Source organism: Staurois parvus, unplaced genomic scaffold (assembly GCF_062004578.1).
Source record: "Staurois parvus isolate SC_StPar_1 unplaced genomic scaffold, SC_StPar_1.0 ptg002891l, whole genome shotgun sequence".
NCBI lineage: Eukaryota > Metazoa > Chordata > Amphibia > Anura > Ranidae > Staurois > Staurois parvus.
In genome coordinates this window covers 1028-27500 of record NW_028320687.1, presented here as the reverse complement: position 1 = coordinate 27500, position 26473 = coordinate 1028, and the positions used below count along the sequence as shown (strand labels likewise).

The window sequence follows — 26473 nt, the reverse complement described above, 5'->3', positions numbered from 1 at the left end:
GTGAAAGCGTCCGGACTGGAAGGGGGGGGGGAAGCGTCCGGACTGGAAGGGGGGGGGGGAAAGCGGTCCGGACTGGAAGGGGGGGGGAAAGCGTCCGGACTGGAAGGGGGGGGGAAAGCGTCCGGACTGGAAGGGGGGGGGAAAGCGTCCGGACTGGAAGGGGGGGGGAAAGCGTCCGGACTGGAAGGGGGGGGGAAAGCGTCCGGACTGGAAGGGGGGGGGAAAGCGTCCGGACTGGAAGGGGGGGGGAAAGCGTCCGGACTGGAAGGGGGGGGGAAAGCGTCCGGACTGGAAGGGGGGGGGAAAGCGTCCGGACTGGAAGGGGGGGGAAAGCGTCCGGACTGGAAGGGGGGGGAAAGCGTCCGGACTGGAAGTGGTTTTGGTTTTTCACTTAATTGGAGTCTGTGGAAGCAATCAGGTGGCTGTAGATTGCTTCTAACTGAAAGCCAACAGTCGGCTTGTCAGATTTACACTCACTCCTGTGGCGGGGGGGGGGGGGGGGGGGCGGCTGCCATCTTGAGGCGCCCAGGTGACAGGTTCACTTTGGTGTAATTTCCTATGAAGTATCATTATCTGTGAAGTTACTAGAATCCTACAGTATAACATTTACTACTATTATTATACAAGATTTATATATTATTATTATACAGGATTTATGGCGCCAACAGTTTGCTCAGCGCTTTACAATATAACGGGAGACAATACAGCAACAATACAGTTCAATACAAGAGGGATAGGAGGGCCCTGATCCTGGGAGCTTACAATCTTGGAGGGAGGGGCTGGTGATACAACAGGTAGTAACTGTGGGGGATGGACTGGTAGGAGGAATAGAAGATTCCACTCTGCTGAGGGCAGGATAGGCTTCCCTGAAGAGAGAGGTTTTCAGAGATCGCCTAAAAGTGAGCAGAGTAGGCGATAGTCTGATAAATTGGGGTAGAGAGTTCCAGAGGACGGGGGAAGCTCTGGAGAAGTCCTGGAGATGAGCATGGGAGGAGGAGACAAGGGAGCTAGAGCGCAGGAGGTTGTGTGAGGAGCGGAGAGTACGGTTTGGGTGATATTTGGAGACAAGATTGGTGATGTAATTTGGGGCAGAGTTATAAATGGCTTTATACGTTATTGTTAATGTTTTGAATTTTTACATTGGGCAATGGGAAGCAGTGGAGGGATTGGCAGAGAGGGGTGGAGGTCAGTGGAGTGATTGGCAGAGAGGGGTGGAGGACACTGAGTGGAGGCCAGTGGAGGGATTGGCAGAGAGGGGTGGAGGAAACTGAGTGGAGGTCAGTGAAGGGATTGCAGAGAGGGGGGGAGGTCAGTGCCAGGGATTGGCAGAGAGGGGTGGAGGGATTGGCAGAGAAGAGTGGAGGGATTGGCAGAGAGGGGTGGAGGTCAGTGGAGAGATTGGCAGAGAGGAATGGAGGACACTGAGTGAAGGCCAGTGGAGGGATTGGCAGAGAGGGATGGAGGACACTGAGTGGAGGCCTGTGGAGGGATTGGCATAGAGGGATGGAGGACACTGAGTGGAGGCCAGTGGAGGGATTGGCATAGAGGGATGGAGGACACTGAGTGGAGGCCAGTGGAGGGATTGGCATAGAGGGATGGAGGACACTGAGTGGAGGCCTGTGGAGGGATTGGCATAGAGGGATGGAGGACACTGAGTGGAGGCCAGTGGAGGGATTGGCATAGAGGGATGGAGGACACTGAGTGGAGGCCAGTGGAGGGATTGGCATAGAGGGATGGAGGACACTGAGTGGAGGCCAGTGGAGGGATTGGCAGAGAGGGGTGGAGGACACTGAGTGGAGGCCAGTGGAGGGATTGGCAGAGAGGGGTGGAGGACACAGAGTGGAGGGATTGGCAGAGAGGGGTGGCAGATACAGAACGGTTAGTAAGATGGATAAGTCTGGCAGCAGCATTCATGATAGAAGAGGGGATAGCCTGCGATGAGGTCGGCCAATGAGGAGGGAGTTACAATAGTCAAGGTGAGAGATACCCAGGGAGGGAATACAGTACACAATATCAGTTTTGCAGTTTATGTGGTGTTATATAAAGGTGATTTAATTTTTTTTCTCCTTTGGAATTTCATATTGTTTACCCCTTATTGTTTATGTGTGAGAAACTGTGACGAGTACGTTCCATTTAAACTGCTGAGCTTGAAACTTGAGTGTCATGATTTATCTCCATACTAATGACCTTTTTTGTGGGTTTGTTTGTATATTTTTTGCTTTCAATGTGGCCCTCAGAGAGCGCCAGTGAGCCTCCCACCCCACACTACAACAACTCTGTTCTGTGTGACCTGGCTTTGGAGCAGCATTTTCACCTCCTCTCCAGTATCATCACCGACTTCCCCGGCATGAGAGATGCCATTGTCATTCTCAAGGTGTGGCTGCGCCAACGGCAGCTTGACAAGGTAAGATCTGTGAATTGTCAGCCTTACATCAGTAGTAAACCTGATCATGCAAAAAAACACAAACAAAAACAAAAAAAAAAAAAAAACACTTTTTCCCCTGCAAGGCAATGTCATAACGTGTTAGTATGTATCGCATACTAGCACATTATGTGAAACTTACATTAACACAAAGGATTGGCAGAGAGGGGTGGAGGACAGTGGAGAGATTGGCAGAGAGGGGTGGAGGTCAGTGGAGGGATTGGCAGAGAGGGGTGGAGGACAGTGGAGAGATTGGCAGAGAGGGGTGCAGGTCAGTGGAGGGATTGGCAGAGAAGGGTGCAGGTCAGTGGAGGGATTGGCAGAGAGGGGTGCAGGTCAGTGGAGGGATTGGCAGAGAAGGGTGCAGGTCAGTGGAGGGATTGGCAGAGAGGGGTGCAGGTCAGTGGAGGGATTGTCAGAGAGGGGTGGAGGACACTGAATGTAGGCCGTCCAGCGGAGCGCTGTCACCGCTGATAGGGCTTCCATCGCCACTCGATCCTTTTTCTGGGTTTGCAGGCTCCGGCGGCTTGAATGGCCAAGTCGCAATGCGGCTCGGCCATTATAGATTGGGTCCTCTTTTCTCAACCAGGGTACCTTGAGGTTTCTTCAGGGATGCCTTGGCAAAAGGCCTTAAAAACTGCCAAAAATTTGTATATAAGCCAGCGGGTGGGACAAGCCTGCTTTTAGTTACACAAAGCCACAGATTTTCATTGTGCATCATTACCACCTTCTAGCCGCCAGCGTCCTGACAACCAATGACATCAGTTGATAAGGAGGATGTTGGCTGTCTGCACAGCATCCTAGTTTGACCCTCCCCCGCCCCTCTCCATCAGTGCTGGGGTCACATTAGCTCGGTGATGAAGAAAAACTGAGGGAGAAGAGAAACATTGGAATACTAGTCAGTACCAGTGTGCAAAAGAAGAATAAATCACCTCTAATGTTGGGTGTTCTACATGTGTGGATGTTGGTGTGTTATATAAAACTATTGGAATAATTTTTCATATATTAGAATGGGGTGCCTCGGGACTGTCCTAGATATTAAAGGGTGCCTCGGGACTGTCCTAGATATTAAAGGGTGCCTCGGGACCGTCCTAGATATTAAAGGGTGCCTCGGGACCGTCCGTGATATTAAAGGGTGCCTCGGGACCGTCCGTGATATTAAAGGGTGCCTCGGGACCGTCCGTGATATTAAAGGGTGCCTCGGGACCGTCCGTGATATTAAAGGGTGCCTCGGGACCGTCCGTGATATTAAAGGGTGCCTCGGGACCGTCCGTGATATTAAAGGGTGCCTCGGGACCGTCCGTGATATTAAAGGGTGCCTCGGGACCGTCCGTGATATTAAAGGGTGCCTCGGGACCGTCCGTGATATTAAAGGGTGCCTCGGGACCGTCCGTGATATTAAAGGGTGCCTCGGGACCGTCCGTGATATTAAAGGGTGCCTCGGGACCGTCCGTGATATTAAAGGGTGCCTCGGGACCGTCCGTGATTTTAAAGGGTGCCTCGGGGCTGTCCATGATATTAAAGGGTGCCTTGACTGAAAAAAGGTTGAGAAACACTGTCCTAGGTTAATAAAGCTTACCGGTAGGTACAAGTAAAAAAAAACAGACTTTACTACCACTTTAAAGCTTAGATTTCCAGTTATGGAGGCGACATTTGAGGAGTGATTCAAGGCATGTGAGGTCCCCAGGCTTAGATCTTAATGTTCGAAGATGAGGCCTACTGCCTGGGCTCATTCAGAAAACCAGTGCAAGTGGCAGGCACCCCATTGACTGAACAGATAGACTTGTTTTTATGTTTATCTGCACATCAGTGTATATTTCAGTGTGAAATAGAAAATGGTGCAGGTTGTGCAACTAAATACCTGAGAGATCATGGCTGTTTTCAGTATAGAAAACTGCCGCAGATCTCCGCCAAGTCAGACCTAGCATACGGGTTGTGAGCTGTCTGCATACTGCTCACTTCCCTGCTTTCTGCTCATGCAGTGATTACAATACACAAGCAGAGCCTGCACAGTCATCATCCTCTTCCTTCTTGATCTCAGCTTAGCAGAGGGCCAAGGACAGGCAGAGGGGTTTGAGCAGGCAGCTAAAACTGTACTGTTATGGGGCAGCACAGTGGCTAAATGATTATCACTTCCGCCTGGCAGTACTCGGGTCGCTGGTTCAAATCCCAACCACGGCACCACCTGCCTGGAGTTTGCATGTTCTCCCTGTGCCTGCGTGGGTTTCCTCCGGGTACTCCGGTTTCTCCCAGGACATGCTGGTAGATAAATTGGACCCTGTCTAAATTGTCCCTAGTATGTGTATGTATGAATGTGAGTTAGGGACCTTAGATTGTACGCCCCTTGAGGGTTAGGGACTGATGTGAATGTACAATATATATGTAAAGCGCTGCGTAAATTGACAGCACTATAGAAGTAGCTGAAATAAATAAATGTGCCTGTGACAGAAATAGTATACAACTCGGAGCAGATCCGTCCCGATCAACAAAGTAAATCTACAATGTAGATGTTTGCCAGCACACCACGGATCTCCAGGTCGGCCACACGGCTTTATTGAATTATGACATCACAAACAGGAGTCACGCAGGACCCCTTCATCAGGACGTGACGACCAGTTTGTGATGTGATCATACTTCAATGAAGCCATATGCACAGCTTGAAGATGCTTGGAGTGCTGGCCAATATCTACACTGTGACATCCAGTTTCCAGCAGCGGGTGATTGCTGCAGCACCCAGTATCGTAGAGCCTTTTCCAGGCACGTGTGCGTTCGGTTACCTTTTGTTGATGAGGAGCAGCATTTGCCCCGTTTTTTTCTACCTCTAGAAGAGTCAGAGAGAGGCAGAAAACATGCAGCACTTTGTATTTCTCCCCCTTGTATATGACCTCTTACAGGTAATGTATGCTCTTGTCCCTTCAGGGTTACGGCTGCTTTAACGGCTTCTTGGCGTCCATGCTTGTTGTGTATCTACTGTCCAGGAACAAGATTACTCGAATGATGAGCGGCCATCAGGTGCTGAGGATCACGCTGCAATTCTTGGGTAAAAGCTAAAATACTTATTCTTTTTTTTTTTTTTTTTTTTTGGCCTTTTCATTCAAATTATGTTGCATATTAATGAATTTACTGATTGTGCATTATTAACCGCTTCCCTACTACCCTTCCCAGAACTACTGCTACAGGGTGGCAGAGCTGCACAAAATCATGTGTATATATACGTACTTTTGTATGTCTAGGTAGGGAGCGCGTGCCGTCCTACCCGCGCCGCCATTGGTGGCTCCAGATGTCGATCACTGTCTCCCGGCCGGAGATTCTTCGCCGGCACCTGGTGATCGCAGAGGAACAGTGACAGGGGAGAGACCCGTTGTCAGGAGCCGCCGTGGCGTGTGGGTTGGCGCAGTGTACCGATTCGCACTGGTGTGCGGGCACTAGGTCCTGGGCGGCCGCGACGACGGCGGAACTCGCGCATGCGCACTCGGGACCGCGGGCGTGCGCCTGGCACCAATGACCGTGCAGGGCGCGGTATTTAAATCCGCTCTGCGCTGACACTGGTTGCCGTATGGTCTTATCTGCTTGTTCCTGCTCCTGTTACCTGTTGATTGATTGTTGCCGACCCTGATTGATCCTGACCGTGCTGTCTTCTCCTGCCCTGACCCCTGGCTTGCCTGACCTCTCTTTGGATGCCCCCCATTGGATCTGACCTCCCGTTACTGACCCGGCGAGTGACCCGACTATTCTTTGCCTGCTGCCTAGTACCGCTCTGTCCCCACGGTTACCGACCCGGCCTGTCTGACCACGCTCCTGCTCAGCCATCCACCCGTCCTGCATGGACCCATCCGCCTCTTCACGTCAGGCTCTTATCCAGCAGATACCTCTGGCGGATCCCTCTACCACAGGTGGGTGTACTCAGGGGCCGCGACCTGGTCTCTGTCTGCTCCAAGTCCATCCCCACCATCAGGGGCCCTGGTGAACAAGCAGACTGGGACTTAGACTCCGCGCTCTGGGGAATCCTATTCCGTGGGCTGCTAGAGGTACCGCCAGGCGGTACATTACACCCGTATATAACCAACACAGGTCACTCTCCTGCCAGCCGTAACATGCTGCTGTGTACTTCTCCGCACACCAGGGAAATACACAGCAGTATGTTTCCTAAGTAAAACACAACATTTCAGTTCCTAGACCGTCCGGAGGTCACCGTGCCAAGCTGGCTGGACTCTCTTCTTCGGGAAGAAGCGCAGAACCCTCCTCGACCAAGGCCGCAAAGGTCCCGCAGATCACGTTCTCGCAACCCTGCTGCTCCGGCTTCCCGGAACAACCCGACGTCCTCAGAGGACTAATCACACAGTTATACTGTTTCAGCTGTTCTTGTGAGCTGACCCACTTCTGGATGGTTCCGGGTGTGGTGAGAGTTGGTCCGATAACTCAGACGTTTTACATATGTTTTGATTGTTTACGAGAAAATGCTTTATTACTGTTGATAACGTGTATCCTGACCTAACCTTTCCCATTGTATGTTTAATTGGACCTGGTTGTGGCCGGGGGCGCTTTAGGTTCTAGGTGAGTTTGTGGCTCTAGCAATGGCGGGCCTCCCCCATCCCCACGCATGGGCCACCTTGGGCTGGTGCTGACTGCGAGGGGATGTCCCCCACCAGGTGGCTGATGTGGCTACGTGTCCATCCTAGATCCCCCTGTGTTAACCCCGTTCTGGGTGGCCGGGGGGAGGACGCGCCCCGTGGGCACTCCCTTCTTTTCCCGGTGGGGAGTTGTTCATGGATTCAGTTGAGCCCCCGAATCTGTTCTGATACGGTTGTAATCTCCCCGGTCAATACAGGTGCACTTGAGTTACGGTTACTTACATGTTTCACTGATATGGCCCCCAGGGTCTCTGTTTTTTTTTTTTTTTCTGGAGAATGTCGCCAGTAGCGGTTTGACTACCTTTATTGCTGTGTCTCGGTTCCATGGTCTCACATCTCTGCTTGTCTAATCCGAATCTCACTTCATCACCCCCCCATTAGGGTAATTCCCCTGCGGTGCACCAGTGTGCTCAGTATGGGAATTTGGTACATAGTGCCATTAGAATACTCCAATCCATACTTCCTTCTTCTATTTCCCCTTTTTTTTTGTACCCCCACTAGTTTTCTTTTCCTTTTCACCTTCCCCTTCCCGACACTCATCTCTATGCCCTTGGAGGACCGGAGCAATGCCAAACTATACACTCCTCCAGCTCTAGTGAGCTCTAGTGACGGGAGGTGAGAGCAGAGAGCCGGAGAGCTTTGGGTCTGGTATGTAGTTGGTACTTGGTGTGTACTTGGTGTGTACTTGGTGTGTACTTGGTGTGTACTTGGTGTCATAAGGGTGAGGTAAAGTCTGGTATGTGGAGGGTCTGCGGTGCCTGAGCGGGGTGTTGCGGCTTTCCAGTCCTGGATCGGGAGAGGGAAGTCACCCCATCACCTGGCCTATTCTGAGGACATCTGGATATATGTTTACATGCGCTTTTAAATTGCGTGTCTGGTGAGTGCGCAGTTCTTCCACAACTATTGCACCGGCTTACCAGGGAAACAGGCACCTTAAGCGCACTAAAGTCACCTTTTGAACTTTTTATCATTTATTTATTGCTCATTTATGAACTCTAATTAGTACCCTTTTATCAATTTTTAAAGCATCACCCATGGAGATATGGAAGTGCCGCACTTTCACGCCATTCCACGAGTGTGCGTAATTTTAAAGCGTGATATGTTGGGTATCTATTTACTCGCCGTAACATTCTCTTTCATATTTTACAACCAATTGGGGTACATATATTTTTATTTTTTTTATTTTTATCAAAGGGTATTTTTCCAAAAAAATATATTTTCATTTTTAAAAGCCTGCGCATTTCGGTTTCGTTTTTTGGCCAAGTGCATTTTGAATTTTCGGTTTCGGCACCGCAATTTTCATTTCGGTGCACCACTACCTTGTTGCTTATTGGACTTGCTCATCTCAGCTTTGCCTGGGCTAATGATGATACTTGTCTGACATGGTTTTTGTGTAATACTCTGTTATGATACACTGACGTGTGCTCCTGTACCTATATCTGTTCTGTGTTGAAACTTTAGTAAAATAAAGGAATTATAACAAAAAACACAACACAGCACACACAGTAAAACCATACACACAGTAAAACCGCACACAGTTAACCCTTTGATCACCCCTCATGTTAACCCCTTCCTGCCCAGTGCCGCTAGTACAGTGTCAGTGCTTTTTATTAGCATTAATCACTGTATTGGTGTCACTGGGAATGTCAGTGGCAGTTAGTCAGTTCCCCCCCCCCCCCCCCCCCCAGTGTCAGAATACCTGCCGCAGTCCCACTATAAGTCGCCGATCACCACCGTTACTACTATTAAAAAAAAAAAAAAAAGTATATGTACCGCCATTTGTAGATGCTATAACTTTCACGTAAGCCAATTAATTAACATTCCCTGGGATTTTGTTTAGCAAAGACATGGAACAGAATGCCACCGAAAGAAAGCTCTGTTTCTGGGGGTAAAAAATGACATAAATTTCATTTGGGGGCAGCGTCACATGACCGCACAGTTGTCAGGTAAAGTAACGCAGCGCCGTATCACAAAAAATGGCCTGGTCAGGAAGGGGGAGGGGGGTAAATCCTCTGGAAGGCAAGTGGTTAACCAGTATGCTTTACTATAGCATGCAACTTAGAGCAGATCTGCCACAGAGTGTTTCTAAACCCCCAGCAGTACAATCAGTCTGTAGATGCAGTAAAGCATGCTTGTTATACCCACTGTGGAACCTAAGGGGTATTTACTCCGCATTGTGTAAAAAAAGATGTTTGACCTTGTCTTCTCTGATCCTCCCCTTGTTCCACAGTCCCCAATCCATCTGCTGATAGAACAGAGCCTTGGGGGCAAATTGCACAGTGTCAGTTTGGTGTGTATTGCTAGGGAGTTTTTTCCCTTGGGAGAGTGCATGTGATCAGCACAAGGCCAATCAGCGCTGTCCAGATAGATGGTTATGGGTTATACAGCCTCATAGGACAATCAGGAGAGAATGAAAACGCCTCCTACAAGCTTTAACCAGTGCTCTGCTGGATACTGATGGAATTCACAAGACTGCTATATACTGCTAATGAGAAAAGGCATTTAGCAGTATGTATTTACTAAAATAAATGTATTTCCATGTACTGTGGGAGAGCGGATATAGTGAATGCAGGGTCTGGGGAGAGCGGATATAGTGAATGCGGGGTCGGGGGAGAACAGATATATGGAATGCAGGGTCTGGAGAGAGCGGATATCGTGAATGCGGGGTCCGGGGAGAGCGGATATAGTGAATGCGGGGTCCGGGGAGAGCGGATATAGTGAATGCGGGGTCTGGGGAGAGCGGATATAGTGAATGCGGGGTCTGGGGAGAGCGGATATAGTGAATGCGGGGTCCAAGGAGAGCGGATATAGTGAATGTGGGGTCCGGGGAGAGCGGATATAGTGAATGTGGGGTCCGGGGAGAGCGGATATAGTGAATGTGGGGTCCGGGGAGAGCGGATATAGTGAATGCGGGGTCCGGGGAGAGCGGATATAGTGAATGCGGGGTCCGGGGAGAGCGGATATAGTGAATGTGGGGTCCGGGGAGAGCGGATATAGTGAATGTGGGGTCCGGGGAGAGCGGATATAGTGAATGCGGGGTCCGGGAAGAGCGGATATAGTGAATGCCGGGTCCGGGGAGAGCGGATATAGTGAATGCCGGGCCCGGGGAGAGCGGATATAGTGAATGCTGGGTCCGGGGAGAGCGGATATAGTGAATGCTGGGTCCGGGGAGAGCGGATATAGTGAATGCTGGGTTCGGGGAGAGTGAAGAAGTGAATGCAGGGTCCGGGGAGAGCGGATCTAGTGAATGCAGGGTCATAGGCAGGAGGATAGAGCAGAGTGACAGACATGAGCTCATTAGTCTGCTGATTCTTTTTTTTTTTTTTCCTTTTGTGGCCTAACATACATTTTAATGCTGAAAGTTGCCCTTCAATGCTTGCCTTTTTTTTTTCTTGCAGCCAACACCGATTTGACAGTTGATGGAATAACAATGTCCAGATCAGGCGGTATGTCCCTGGTAAGTACAGGTATAATGAAGGATCATTGTGCATGTTTGTGCTGTACAGGACTGGCCATATACAGTGGGGAAAAAAAGTATTTAGTCCCCACCAATTGTACAAGTTTTCCCACTTACATAGATGAGAGAGGCCTGTAATTGGCATCATAGGTAGACCTCAACTATGAGAGACAAAATGAGAAAACAAATCCAGACAATCACATTGGCTGATCTGGAAAGAATATATTTGCAAATTATGGTGGAAAATAAGTATTTGGTCACCTACAAACAAGCAAGATTTCTGGCTCTCACAGACCTGTACCTTCTTCTTTAAGAGGCTCCTCTGTCCTGCACTCATTTCCTGTATCAATGGCACCTGTTTGAACTTGTTATCAGTATAAAAGACACCTGTCCACAACCTCAAACAGTCACACTCCAAACTCCACTATGGTGAAGACCAAAGAGCTGTCGAAGGACACCAGAAACAAAATTGTAGACCTGCACCAGGCAGGGAAGACTGAATCTGCAATAGGCAAGCAGCTTAGTGTGAACAAATCAACTGTGGGAGCAATAATTAGAAAATGGAAGACATACAAGACCACTGATAATCTCCCTCGATCTGGGGCTCCACGCAAGATCTCACCCCGTGGGGTCAAAATGATCACAAGAACGGTGAGCAAAAATCCCAGGACCACACGGGGGGACCTAGTGAATGACCTGCAGAGAGCTGGGACCAACGTAACAAAGGCTACCATCAGTAACACACTACGCCGCCAGGGACTTAGATCCTGCAGTGCCAGACGTGTCCCCCTGCTTAAGCCAGTACATGTCCGGGCCCATCTGAAGTTTGCTAGAGAGCATTTGGATGATCCAGAAGAGGATTGGGAGAATGTCATATGGTCAGATGAAACCAAAATAGAACTGTTTGGTAGAAACACAACTCGTCGTGTTTGGAGGAGAGAGAATGCTGAGTTGCGTCCAAAGAACACCATACCTACTGTGAAGCATGGGGGTGGCAAGATCATGCTTTGGGGCTGTTTCTCCGCAAAGGGACCAGGACGACTGATCCATGTACAGGACAGAATGAATGGGGCCATGTATCGTGAGATTTTGAGTGCAAACCTCCTTCCATCAGCAAGGGCATTGAAGATGAAACGTGGCTGGGTCTTCCAACATGACAATGATCCCAAACATACCGCCCGGGCAACGAAGGAGTGGCTTCGTAAGAAGCATTTCAAGGTCCTGGAGTGGCCTAGCCGGTCCCCAGATCTCAACCCCATAGAAAACCTTTGGAGGGAGTTGAAAGTCCGTGTTGCCCAGCGACAGCCCCAAAACATCACTGCTCTAGAGGAGATCTGCATGGAGGATGGGCCAACATACCAGCAACAGTGTGTGCCAACCTTGTGAAGACTTCCAGGAAACGTCTGACCTCTGTCATTGCCAACAAAGGATATATAACAAAGTATTGACATGAACTTTTCATATTCACCAAATACTTATTTTCCACCATAATTTGCAAATAAATTCTTTCCAGATCAGCCAATGTGATTGTCTGGATTTGTTTTCTCATTTTGTCTCTCATAGTTGAGGTCTCCCTATGATGCCAATTACAGGCCTCTCTCATCTTTGTAAGTGGGAGAACTTGTACAATTGGTGGGGACTAAATACTTTTTTGCCCCACTGTACCTTTCAGTGTATACAGTTCCAAAACTGTGTGATGTAAGGGCATATGTATGTAATCCCGTTAATTAGCCCTGTCAGGTAGTGCCTTGGTATACATAGTTGATAGATCCAAAAGGAGATCGTACAATCGCATTGTAACATTTATGGTCGTTGTTAAAGTAATAATAAAGGCTTACATAAAAAAAAAAACCACACACACCATACTAACCTGCTCTCTACAGTGGTTTTTCACAGAGCAGACCAGATCCTCCTCTTCACAGGTCCCCCCGCCGGCACTCCTGGCCCCTCCCTCCTGTTGGGTGCTCCCACAGCAAGCAACCTGCTATGGGGGCACCCTCTGCTCCGTGTGTCCATTCACACACGGAGCCACGGCTTGGTCCCCTCTCTCTTCTCATTGGCTCACTGGCTGTGATTGACTGCAGCGAGAGCCAATGGCTCAGCCTTTGAGGAGAGGGAGTCCCAGGATAGCCGAGGCTCCGGTGCACATCGCTTGATCGAGAGGGGGCTTAGGTGAGTGTTAAAGGGGGGCTGGGGGGAGCTGCACAGAGAAGGTTTTTTACCTTCATGCATAGAATGCCTGAAGGTAAAAAACCTTGCGCCTTTACAACCACTTAAGGTGGCTCTGCCAGCAATTATTGTAACGTGTATACAAATGTTGCCTAAGGTCAGTAATATATGCAAAAAATATAGTGCTTCTGTCTGCTTAGAAGTTCATTCACACTTGTGCGATTTTGGGGTCCAAAGTCGCATGACAAGTCGCACCCGATGCTTCCTAATGAGTACCATTCAAATCGTGCGACTTCAATTTGCAGCTGAACTACTTTGGTACAACTTGTGGACTGGACTTTAGTCCAATGAATGTAAAGCTGGATCAAAGTCACTCCACATGTCGCATCAAAGTCGCGCTGGAAATCGCAGGACTTTGGAAACACGCTAATGCGAATGGAGCGTAAATCTGGTATTTCAGTGTTAGTTTCAAAGCTAGTGTATGAGGGCTTTTGTTTGGATTTTTTTTTTTTTAATTTATCAAACATTTTATCAAATTTTTTTTTTTTAAATGTATTATTATTTAGATCATCTTACAGAATATAATTTGTTTTCGTTCCTTACCCTCTATTTTTTTTTTTTTTTTTTCTTTTCTTCCCCTTAGCCCTCCGTTGCCGATTTTCACCGGGCGTTTGAAGTTGTTTTTGTGGATCCTCTGGGATTAGTGAATCTGTGTGGGGATATGACGGCTGCAAAGTACAGACAGGTAAGTGACGGCTGGCAGGAGGGGGTCAGCTTGAACATGTACACTTCTACTGTAGGAATACTAATAGCCATTCATGTAGAATGAAACCCTCTGCTGTTCTAAAGTGGAACTACACTTCATCTGAGCACCATAAACCAAAAATAGATTCTAATTTATTTTTAATATTCAAAGCAAATTCCCCAATCCATCCATGTCTCCTTGCTTTATTTGCCTGAAAAATCACTTTGAAAAACGCCTCCCCTAGAATTTCTGGCCGTGGCCATCTTGAGGAAGGGCAGATGTTTCATGCAGCATTTACTTTCTGGAATCCATCTGCCCTTAGCTCAGGCATGCAGGTAGGAGGGTGTGCTTACCTGAGAAAACCCCTCGTGAACACACCTGGGATGTATGATATCATTTGCCTAGGCATGGAAACCAGGAAGTAACTAAAGAAGTGTTTAAAAGTTTAAAACAAGTAAAATATAATCTACAGACGTACCTCGGTTTATGAACGCCTCGGTTAGCGCAATTTTCGGTTTACGAATAAAAATCCATTGAAAATAATGCCTCGGTTTATGAATTTTTTTTCGCAATACAAAGTGTATGTCGGTGCCGATTTTTAAATGTAATTGCCGGCTTTTTTTTTTCTTCAATATGTCTCACAGAATCAGCTGTCGCTTTCCCCCGAGCTAAAGGATACTTTGTTTTTTTTTTTTATCTCCAGAAACAAACTAAAAGGAAACATTGTTTCTCTTAGGGAAACAAACTAAAAGGAAACATTGTTTCTCTTAGGGAAACAAACTAAAAGGAAACATTGTTTCTCTTAGGGAGATAAACTAAAAGGAAACATTGTTTCTCTTAGGGAAACAAACTAAAAGGAAACTTTGTTTCTCTTAGGGAAACAAACTAAAAGGAAACATTGTTTCTCTTAGGGAGATAAACTAAAAGGAAACTTTGTTTCTTCTAGCTGGGGGGAAAGTGACAGCTGATTCTCTGAGCTATAGTGAAGAAAAAAAAAAAGTCGGTAATTACATGTAAAAACCGGAACTGACCTATAGTGACAGCAACTTTTTTTTTTTTTTTTACCTTTTTCTGACCTCCGGAAAGGATTGGTTGGTTTTCAATGCATTCCTATGGGAAAGTGCATTTTCGATTTACGAATTTTTCGCAAGAACGCATAAAATTCATAAACCGAGGTACATCTGTACTTTCCTATCTATATACTAATGCTAGCAGCATACGGATTAAAAATAGCGTTTGAGAGAGTGAAGTTCCGCTTTAAATTAAGAAAAAAAAAAAATCCCTTTAGCTCAGGAGTGTTAAACTCAATTTCATTGAATATAGAAGAAACTGAAAGGGCGCCACCCCATAAATGTGTAAGTGACGTTCAGTTAGGCAGCTGCCCTTTAACAAACACTTTCCACAATGTGAAGGGTTATAAATGATGTAGGCGCTAGTCCTTTAACCAAAATTGTACTTCTTGGAACAAAATTCAACTGAATACAAATATATGAAGTCAAGAGTCACATCACAGTACACCCTTAACCCCTTACCTTGTGCTGCTGCCGGGAAAAAGCTGGGAAGCAAGTTGCAGGGTCTGGAGGAGGACCAGAGGGGGACTGCAGTCAGCTACCGAAGTGTGCTGCATGCTGAGACCAGGAAGGGGGAGATGGGGGGGTGCTGTGGCTGCACAGAGAGGTGCAGTATCTGTAGGAGGAGTTCTGTTGTCCTCTCTGCTGTTGATTGCTGATGCAGGGGAGCAGAGAGAAGCTTCTTCTTGGGTGCACAGAGAACCGCAGGATTTGGCAGAGAAGATCTGTCCTCCTCTCTGCAGCTGACTGGGCGCAGAGACTAGAGAGGGGGGCGCTGCAGGAGAGGTGCGAGGGCCACATGAAATGGCCTGGAGGTCCGGGTTTGGCCCGTAGGCTTTGTGTTTGACACGTGCTTTAGCTTTCTTTAGGTTCATTGAGATGTACCGTAGTAATATTTGAACCCAATTGCCCCAAACACATCATTTCTCCTCCCCGTTGGTGGCCCAATGCCTCACCTGCAACACACAGCTGTTTTTTTGCTTAGCGCTTAGGCCTTTTGACCTAAGATTTTTTTTTTTTTATCCATTTTTATTTTCAAGATGGGTTCCTTTTGGATAGATTTTTGTTTTTTTCCACTCGATGGATTCTTGTTTTCAACTACCTGCAGTCCTGGGTGACAGGCCAGATAATATATATATAGATTTAATTTGGGTGGTCCCCCCCAGCACGCATGCTGTTCCCCCACTATAGTGAGATCAGCTGGGAAACTCTGCTGGCCAGTAGGGGTCTGACCCTTCAGACTCGTACAACAGTCGGACCGAGAGTGTTGATAGTGCAGTCCTGGAGGGGATCACTAGCCAAGCAGGCCCCGGACGGGATCACTAGCCAAGCAGGCCCCGGACGGGATCACTAGCCAAGCAGGCCCCGGAGGGGATCACTAGCCAAGCAGGCCCCGGAGGGGATCACTAGCCAAGCAGGCCCCGGAGGGGATCACTAGCCAAGCAGGCCCCGGAGGGGATCACTAGCCAAGCAGGCCCCGGAGGGGATCACTAGCCAAGCAGGCCCCGGAGGGGATCACTAGCCAAGCAGGCCCCGGAGGGGATCACTAGCCAAGCAGGCCCCGGAGGGGATCACTAGCCAAGCAGGCCCCGGAGGGGATCACTAGCCAAGCAGGCCCCGGAGGGGATCACTAGCCAAGCAGGCCCCGGAGGGGATCACTAGCCAAGCAGGCCCCGGAGGGGATCACTAGCCAAGCAGGCCCCGGAGGGGATCACTAGCCAAGCAGGCCCCGGAGGGGATCACTAGCCAAGCAGGCCCCGGAGGGGATCACTAGCCAAGCAGGCCCCGGAGGGGATCACTAGCCAAGCAGGCCCCGGAGGGGATCACTAGCCCAGCAGGCCCCGGAGGGGATCACTAGCCCAGCAGGCCCCGGAGGGGATCACTAGCCCAGCAGGCCCCGGAGGGGATCACTAGCCCAGCAGGCCCCGGAGGGGATCACTAGCCCAGCAGGCCCCGGAGGGGATCACTAGCCCAGCAGGCCCCGGAGGGGATCACTAGCCCAGCAGGCCCCGGAGGGGATCACTAGCCCAGCAGGCCCCGGAGGGGATCACTAGCCCAGCAGGCCCCGGAGGGGATCACTAGCCCAGCAGGCCCCGGAGGGGATCACTAGCCCAGCAGGCCCCGGAGGGGATCACTAGCCCAGCAGGCCCCGGAGGGGATCACTAGCCCAGCAGGCCCCGGAGGGGATCACTAGCCCAGCAGGCCCCGGAGGGGATCACTAGCCCAGCAGGCCCCGGAGGGGATCACTAGCCCAGCAGGCCCCGGAGGGGATCACTAGCCCAGCAGGCCCCGGAGGGGATCACTAGCCCAGCAGGCCCCGGAGGGGATCACTAGCCCAGCAGGTCCCGGAGGGGATCACTAGCCCAGCAGGCCCCGGAGGGGATCACTAGCCAAGTAGGTCTGCCATAATGTGCTAAACTGCTGTGCATGCTAGGACATTATATCTAAGAGCTCCTGGGGCTCAACTGAAAAACAACATTTTTGCAGAGTTGATTCAGCTTTAATTGTAGCCATTTCAAGCCATCTCCAGACAAAGTGTAGATTTTTTTCGGGGGGCTGCTTAAGCTGACTACACATCATACAATTTTTTTTTTTTCTGTTGATTTACCAAAACCATACAATACCATTTCCTTTAGAATAACCAAAACTATATAATATGAGGTCAAACCTAAACACTTCCAATTTGTATGCAGCCAGGCAGGCGTTTGCACTACATAGTTGAGGGTAAATCTAAAGGAAATTGAACATGAAAAAAAGAAAATTGTATAATGTATGGCCAGCTGTAGGCACAGACCTAGATGAAGAACATAATAAACCTTTTATTTTTGAGTTCAGTTCCACTATAAAGAAACCCTGTTATGGGACCAGTGATTTCCACAAAAACTTTCCCTCAAAATGTATATGTGTGTTTTTATGCATTTTATTTACCTGTAAAATCCTCTCTTTATGTAGCCATTCAAAAGCCAAGAGATTGCTGCTGGGAGTCCCGCCATCTTGGATGTGACGTCAGCAGAGCTGTCACCTTCATATCCCTGATTGGCAGGCTACATATTTTTCTTAGCACAGGTTCCCTGGCGGGATATTTCAGCTTTTTGTTTGAACTAAGATAATTTCTTTTTTTTTTTTTTTTTTGTATTTTGTTATCAGATTCAGTTTGAAGCAAAAGAGTCTTTGAAGTACCTGGATGACACAACCACCAATGGCTTCCTCCAGCTCCTCATGGCCCGCAAACCTTTCATTAGGACGTTTGATCATGTCTTTCAGTAAGTATACCATACAGAATATCTTACTTTAACCCCTTCCAGTCCAGGCACTCCCCCCCCCCCCCCCCCCCTTCCAGTCCGGACACTTTCCCCCCCTTCCAGTCCGGACACTTTCCCCCCCCTTCCAGTCCGGACACTTTCCCCCCCCTTCCAGTCCGGACACTTTCCCCCCCCCTTCCAGTCCGGACACTTTCCCCCCCCTTCCAGTCCGGACACTTTCCCCCCCCTTCCAGTCCGGACACTTTCCCCCCCCTTCCAGTCCGGACACTTTCCCCCCCCTTCCAGTCCGGACACTTTCCCCCCCCTTCCAGTCCGGACACTTTCCCCCCCCTTCCAGTCCGGACACTTTCCCCCCCCTTCCAGTCCGGACACTTTCCCCCCCCTTCCAGTCCGGACACTTTCCCCCCCCTTCCAGTCCGGACACTTTCCCCCCCCTTCCAGTCCGGACACTTTCCCCCCCCTTCCAGTCCGGACACTTTCCCCCCCCTTCCAGTCCGGACACTTTCCCCCCCCTTCCAGTCCGGACACTTTCCCCCCCCTTCCAGTCCGGACACTTTCCCCCCCCTTCCAGTCCGGACACTTTCCCCCCCCTTCCAGTCCGGACACTTTCCCCCCCCTTCCAGTCCGGACACTTTCCCCCCCCTTCCAGTCCGGACACTTTCCCCCCCCTTCCAGTCCGGACACTTTCCCCCCCCTTCCAGTCCGGACACTTTCCCCCCCCTTCCAGTCCGGACACTTTCCCCCCCCTTCCAGTCCGGACACTTTCCCCCCCCTTCCAGTCCGGACACTTTCCCCCCCCTTCCAGTCCGGACACTTTCCCCCCCCCTTCCAGTCCGGACACTTTCCCCCCCCCTTCCAGTCCGGACACTTTCCCCCCCCCTTCCAGTCCGGACACTTTCCCCCCCCCCTTCCAGTCCGGACACTTTCCCCCCCCCTTCCAGTCCGGACACTTTCCCCCCCCCTTCCAGTCCGGACACTTTCCCCCCCCCTTCCAGTCCGGACACTTTCCCCCCCCCTTCCAGTCCGGACACTTTCCCCCCCCCTTCCAGTCCGGACACTTTCCCCCCCCCTTCCAGTCCGGACACTTTCCCCCCCCCTTCCAGTCCGGACACTTTCCCCCCCCCTTCCAGTCCGGACACTTTCCCCCCCCCTTCCAGTCCGGACACTTTCCCCCCCCCTTCCAGTCCGGACACTTTCCCCCCCCCTTCCAGTCCGGACACTTTCCCCCCCCCTTCCAGTCCGGACACTTTCCCCCCCCTTCCAGTCCGGACACTTTCCCCCCCCTTCCAGTCCGGACACTTTCCCCCCCCTTCCAGTCCGGACACTTTCCCCCCCCTTCCAGTCCGGACACTTTCCCCCCCCTTCCAGTCCGGACACTTTCCCCCCCTTCCAGTCCGGACACTTTCCCCCCCCTTCCAGTCCGGACACTTTCCCCCCCCTTCCAGTCCGGACACTTTCCCCCCCCTTCCAGTCCGGACACTTTCCCCCCCCTTCCAGTCCGGACACTTTCCCCCCCCTTCCAGTCCGGACACTTTCCCCCCCCTTCCAGTCCGGACACTTTCCCCCCCCTTCCAGTCCGGACACTTTCCCCCCCCTTCCAGTCCGGACACTTTCCCCCCCCTTCCAGTCCGGACACTTTCCCCCCCCTTCCAGTCCGGACACTTTCCCCCCCCCTTCCAGTCCGGACACTTTCCCCCCCCCTTCCAGTCCGGACACTTTCACCCCGCTTCCAGTCCGGACACTTTCACCCCCCTTCCAGTCCGGACACTTTCAGCTTTCAGCGCTATCACACTTTGAATGACAATTGCGCGGTCATGCAACACTGTACCCATATGCATTTTTTAGCATTTTTTGAGACAGATGAAGCTTTATTTTGGTGGTATTTATTCACCGCTGGGATTTTTTTTTTTTTTTTGCTATGTAAATGAATAAGTCCAAAAATTTTGAAAAAAAGTGTTTTTCTTATAAAAGTTTGCAAGTAGTATTTCATCATAAATCTTGGCCAAAATTTATTTAGTTATCTTTTTATTAAAAAATATTTTTTTTTTACATTTTTTTTTTTTTTGTATTATTATTTGTTTTTTAGAGGGTGATGAAGATTTTTTTTTTCCACTAATTGCTTTTGCACCCATACAGGCTGTAAAAGCAATCATTTCTCCTTCTCTCTAGCTGCATTCTTGCAGCCATTGAGAAATACTGGGTGAGCTGTGATTGGTCACAGCTTGTCACACGGTACAAGGCTGTTGTGAATAGCCCTGTACCATGTGACCTCTGTGATCATTCACACGTTTCACACGTAGTAAGCAATGATGTCAGAAGTGACATCTTGCTTACTACTCTGCTTGTGATCCCTGATTGGCCAATCAGTGATCACATGATCGGGACCTCGCACAGAGGTCCTGTCCGACGATTGGTGTTCCACTATGTCCAGGGGACACAGCAGGCACCGGATCACTGTGTTGCGCGCTCCCAGGATCACTGTGCTGCGCGCACAAGCAGGGGGTGGGGAGGCCGTTTATAAATGGCCACCTGCCCCTGCACTGCCACCGTCCTGCCGTTTATATACAACGGCCGGACGGGAAGTGGTTAATAATGTAACATGTTTACCGCTTCCCGTCTGCCCTATAGCAGTAATACTGCTACAGGGTGGCACGGGTGCGCAAAATCACGTATATATATTCGGGTGCCCTACCTGCGCTGCTATTCGCGACCTCGGCTGTCAGTCACCCGGTCCCTGTCAGTGATTACTCGCCGACATCCGGTGATCGAGGAGCATTACCAGCGGAGGGAGAGAACTGTAAGTAAACAATACAGTTCTCTCCCCTGTCAGCTCCTGCACACTCTTGCTATGCAAAGCAGTGTGCTTACAGCGAAGCACTAATACACAGCACACAGTTAAACAGCACACTTTTAACCCTTTGATTGCCCCAGATGTTAACCTCTTCCTGCCCAGTGCCATTAGTACAGTGTCAGTGCTTTTTAATAGCACTGATCACTGTATTGGTGTCACTGGGGATGTCAGTGACACCAAGTCAGTTCCCCTCAGTGTCAGAATGCCCGCCGCAGTCCCGCTATAAGTCGCTGATCGCCGCCATTACTAGTAAAAAAAACTTTCAGGTAAACCAATTAATTTACAGGTACTGGGATTTTTTTTTTTCTAGCAAAGATATGTAGTAGAACACATTTTGGCCTACATTTATGGCGAAATTGTATTTTTTTTTACTGGACATGTTTAACAGTAAAAAGTCAACAATATTGTTTTTTTCTCAAAATTGTTGCCTTTTTATATATATATATATACATATACATATTCCATCGAAGTTGCTTGTTGCTCTATCTTGCCTTCTGTAGGAGTATTAGTAATAATCAATATTTTCAACTGAGGTGTGTGTGGGGGGGGGGGGGGGGGCGGGGTCATCATCGACCTGCAGCCTTTGTGAGCTGCACTCCATTCATCTCTCTTTCCCTTGCAGTATCACACATTTGGCGAAGTTACAGGACACGTGTAAGAAGATGAATCTTCAAAACGAGCTGATAGATCGCGGGGGAGACTACATATCAACCTCCCTGCCCTTCATACTGCCTGTGTTGAAGAGGGGTCTGGACCAGAGGCTGCTTCTGCTGTCCCACACCCTGCCGCAGAGACCGGAGGTAACACCTGCCAAGCTTTTCAGTGGCCTTCTGGGAAGGCCGTCCACAAGGTTTAGGAGGGTGTCTATGGGAAGGTTGGACCATTCTTCCAGAAGCACATTTGTCAGGTCAGGCACTGATGTCGGGGGAGGAGGCCTGGCTCACAGTCTCCGCTCTAATTCATCCCAAAGGTGTTCTATGGGGTTGAGGTCAGGACTCTGTGCAGGTCAGTCAAGTTCCTCCACCCCAAACTGGCTCCTCCATGTTTTTATGGACCTTGCTTTGTGCACTGGTGTGCAGTCATGTTGGAACAGGAAGGGGCCATCCCCAAACTCTTCCCACAAAGTTGGGAGCATGAAATTGTCCAAAATGTCTTGGTATGCTGACGCCTTAAGAGTTCCCTTCACTGGAACTAGGGGGCCAAGCCCAACCCCTGAAAAACAACTCCACACCATAATCCCCCCTCCACCAAACTTTACACTTGGCACAATGCAGTCAGGCAAGTACTGTTCTCCTGGCAATTGCCAAACCCAGACACGTTCATCGGATTGCCAGACAGAAGCATGCTTGGTCACTCCATAGAACACGTCTCCACTGCTCTAGAGTCCAGTGGCGGCGTGCTTTACACCACGGCATCCAATGCTTTGCATTGCACTTGGTGATGTAAGGCTTTGATTCGGCTGCTCGGCCATGGAAACCCATTCCATGAAGCTCTCTACGCACTGTTGTTGGGCTCATCTGAAGGCCACACCAAGTTTGGAGGTCTTTAGCTATTGACTCTGCAGACAGTTGGTGACTTCTGCGCACTGTGCGCTTCAGCATGCGCTGACCCCGCCCTGTCATGTGACGTGGCCTACCACTTGGTGGCTGAGTTGCTGTTGTTCCCAGTTGCTTCCACTTTGTTATAATCCCACTAACAGTTGAGCGTGGAATATTTAGTAGCCAGGAAATGTCACGGATGGACTTATTGCCCAGGTGGCCACCTATCACGGGACCACGCTTGGAGTCACTGAGCTCCTGAGAGCGACCCATTCTTTCACCAATGTCTGTAGAAGCAGTCTGCATACCTAGGGGCTTGATTGTATACACCTGTGTCCATGGAGGGGATTGGAGCACCTGAATCACATGATTTGGAGGGCAGGGCCAATAGTTTTGGCAATATAGTGTATGTGTGTCTGTTCTTTGATATAGGTTAGGTGCAGCAGATAATTTGCGGATATGTAATGGCTCATTGCTGTTTGTTGTCCTCACAGTGGAAGATCACAGAGGAACCTGCAGAGCACACGGACATCGGCACGCTGTCAATAGGCTTACTGCTCACTCCAGAGTTTTACACCAGCGTCTTGGAGAAAGGACCAGCTGCAGACAGTCCGGAGGTGAGAACATTTTATGTACATACAGTAATGGCCAAAAATATTACACCCCCCCCCCCCCCCCCCCCGGATTTCTGTCAGATAATGCACCACATCGCCCAGAGAATTGTTGCAATTGCAAGTGTTTAGGCATTCTCATGTTTATTTCTTTAGTTTATATTGGTAGGACACAAAAAAATGGAGGAACAAAAAGCCAAATCTGACACATTCCACACACAAGAAAAAAAATGGACTGGACAAAATTATTGATCAAGGTCCTTTATCCCTCATTCGAACAATGCTTCATTGCAGTCTTTGATACATTTTTTCTTTCATCCACTTCCAGGGAGATTAGCTACAGTGCCATGGGCTGTATACTTCTTGACAATGTTCCGCACAGTGGACACAGGAACAATAAAGTGTTACTAAACCCCAGACCCTGCATTTCACTATATCTGGTCTCCCCAGACCCTGCATTTCACTATATCTGGTCTCCCCGGACCCCGCATTCACTATATCTTCTCTCCCCGGACCCCGCATTCACTATATCTTCTCTCCCCGGACCCCGCATTCACTATATCTTCTCTCCCCGGACCCCGCATTCACTATATCTTCTCTCCCCGGACCCCGCATTCACTATATCTTCTCTCCCCGGACCCCACATTCACTATATCTTCTCTCCCCGGACCCCGCATTCACTATATCTTCTCTCCTTGGACCCCGCACTCACTATATCCGGTCTACCCAGACCCTGCATTCACTTTATCCGCTCTCCCTGGACCCTGCATTCACTATATCCGCTCTCCCCGGACCCTGCATTCACTATATCCGCTCTCCCCGGACCCTGCATTCACTATATCCGCTCTCCCCGGACCCTGCATTCACTATATCCGCTCTCCCCGGACCCTGCATTCACTATATCCGCTCTCCCCGGACCCTGCATTCACTATATCCGCTCTCCCCGGACTTTGCATTCACTATATCCGCTCTCCCCGGACTTTGCATTCACTATATCCGCTTTCCCCGGACCCTGCATTCACTATATCCGCTTTCCCCGGACCCTGCATTCACTATATCCGCTTTCCCCGGACCCTGCATTCACTATATCCGGTCTCCCCGGACCCTGCATTCACTATATCCGATCTCCCCGGACCCTGCGTTCACTATATCCGATCTCCCCGGACCCTGCGTTCACTATATCCGGTCTCCCCGGACCCTGCGTTCACTATATCCGCTCTCCCCGGACCCCGCATTCACTATATCCGCTCTCCCCGGACCCTGCATTCACTATATCTGATCTCCCACAGTACACACAACATGGAAATGCAATTATTTTAGTAAATATAAACTGCTAAATACATTTTCTCATCAGCAGTATACAGCAGTCTTGTGACTTCTATCTGTGTCCAGCATAGCACAGGTTAAAGCTTGCAGGAGGAGTTTTCTTTCTGCTCTAGGAGGATGCGGAAGCCCTGACCTCTATTTGGAGAGTGCTGACTGGCCCTGTGCTGATCACATGCACTCTCCCAAGAGAAAAAAAAAAACCCCTCTCTAGCAATACACACCAAACTGAGCATGTGCAGAGTGTCTCCACACCATATGTCTTATCAGGAGATAAGGGGGACACTGGAAGAAGAGGAGGATCAGAGAAGTCCAGATCAAACAGCATTTTTAAACAATGCAGAGGATTAACCCCTTAGGTTCCACAGTATAACAAGCATGCTTTACTGCATCTACAGACTGATTGTACTGCTGTGGGTTAAGTGACACTTTAAGATTTCTGCTTTTTCTCTTCTCTCAGTGCAGGGATGACAGTACGGGCTAGACAGTATTTGATTGGTCAGCACTATCACAGTGCTGACCAATCAGCAGCCGCCTAGCCCATTCTATAATCTCTGCAAGGAGAGGAGAGAGAGCCACAGGGATTTTAAATCCCCAGACTTGTGAAGCGGCTTACCCTCCTCTCCTTGTAAGGATGACAGCACAGGCTAGGCTGCTTCTGATTGGTCAGCACTGTGACGGTGCTGACCACTCAATAGTCGTCTAGCCCGTACTTGTTTAGCACCGCTTTTGCTTTGAGTAGGTTGACGCTGTGCATTGTATGGGCATTGCGGTTCTGGGTTTCACAGCTCTGTAATCCACTCAGATCCCCCATAATCCTCTCCCTTGTTGCAGGCCGTGGACTTTAGGAAGTTTTGGGGAACAAAATCGGAGCTCCGGAGGTTCCAGGACGCATCGATCTGCGAGGCAGTGGTGTGGCCAGCGGACAATGTGCAGGAAAAACGCAGGGTCCCGGAACTCATCGTCAAACACCTTCTACGCCTGTGAGTGCAGCTTTGTCATTGCAGCAAGGACTTGTACGCTCGTACAAAGCTCCGTCAGGTGTTCGTGGCATCGAACCCTCTCTCCAAATCTCTACTTCACAATGAATAGGTCAGCAGCTGCAAATAGATGATGCTAACTGTATTCATCATGAGTAACCTTTGGTCACAAAGCCGGCCTTGTGATTCACTCGCTCCTGCCAGACAGCACAGCCAGAAAGATGATTCTGTTTTCTATTTAGCTTCTGCTTCCTGTGATACTGGCCTGGCAAACTGAACAGCGAGCAAGCATTACGTATCCTTATGGTAGATACAGCCATTAAAGTGTCTCTAAACCCAAAGGTATTCATTCCATTGAGAGGGATTAAAACTCCTGTGGGGTTCCTGTGCCTGTCAGCACTTGTGCTAAAAAGATTTACTCTACTTGTCCAAAAGGACTCATTTGTGACAAATGGGAGAGGGCAAGATGTACGGGCAGCACAGTGGTTAAATGGTTAGCACTTCCGCCAGGCAGTACTCGGGTCGTTGGGTCAAATCCCAACCATGGCACCACCTCCCTGGAGTTTGCATGTTCTCCCTGTGCCTGCGTGGGTTTCCCTGCATTCACCATATCCGCTCTCCCCGGACCCTGCATTCACTATATCTGGTCTCCCCGGACCCCGCATTCCCTATATCTGGTCTCCCCGGACCCCGCATTCCCTATATCTGGTCTCCCCGGACCCCGCATTCCCTATATCTGGTCTCCCCGGACCCCGCATTCCCTATATCTGGTCTCCCCGGACCCCGCATTCCCTATATCTGGTCTCCCCGGACCCCGCATTCCCTATATCTGGTCTCCCCGGACCCCGTATTCCCTATATCTGGTCTCCCCGGACCCCGCATTCCCTATATCTGGTCTCCCCGGACCCCGCATTCCCTATATCTGGTCTCCCCGGACCCCGCATTCCCTATATCTGGTCTCCCCGGACCCCGCATTCCCTATATCTGGTCTCCCCGGACCCCGCATTCCCTATATCTGGTCTCCCCGGACCCCGCATTCCCTATATCTGGTCTCCCCGGACCCCGCATTCACTATATCCGCCCTCCCCGGACCCCGCATTCACTATATCCGCCCTCCCCGGACCCCGCATTCACTATATCCGCCCTCCCCGGACCCCGCATTCACTATATCCGCCCTCCCCGGACCCCGCATTCACTATATCCGCTCTCCCCGGACCCCGCATTCACTATATCCGCTCTCCCCGGACCCCGCATTCACTATATCCGCTCTCCCCGGACCCCGCATTCACTATATCCGCTCTCCCCGGACCCCGCATTCACTATATCCGCTCTCCCCGGACCCCGCATTCACTATATCCGCCCTCCCCGGACCCCGCATTCACTATATCCGCCCTCCCCGGACCCCGCATTCAC

The 26473-nt window shown here is 50.1% G+C and overlaps 1 protein-coding gene across 1 annotated transcript in view; it reads left to right on the top strand.

The window, feature by feature from the left end:
• The window catches only part of NOL6 (nucleolar protein 6), a 39370-nt gene extending 14288 nt beyond the window's left edge, over window positions 1-25082 (top strand). Inside the window, exons 7-14 of the mRNA XM_089666896.1 lie at window positions 2238-2404; window positions 5342-5462; window positions 10452-10510; window positions 13323-13424; window positions 17642-17757; window positions 21231-21408; window positions 22641-22763; window positions 24915-25082. Of these exons, the coding sequence (XP_089523022.1) occupies window positions 2238-2404; window positions 5342-5462; window positions 10452-10510; window positions 13323-13424; window positions 17642-17757; window positions 21231-21408; window positions 22641-22763; window positions 24915-25067 (1019 nt within the window). The 3' untranslated portion in view covers window positions 25068-25082. The remainder of the gene's footprint in view (window positions 1-2237; window positions 2405-5341; window positions 5463-10451; window positions 10511-13322; window positions 13425-17641; window positions 17758-21230; window positions 21409-22640; window positions 22764-24914) is intronic.
• The last annotated feature ends 1391 nt before the right edge of the window (window positions 25083-26473 follow it).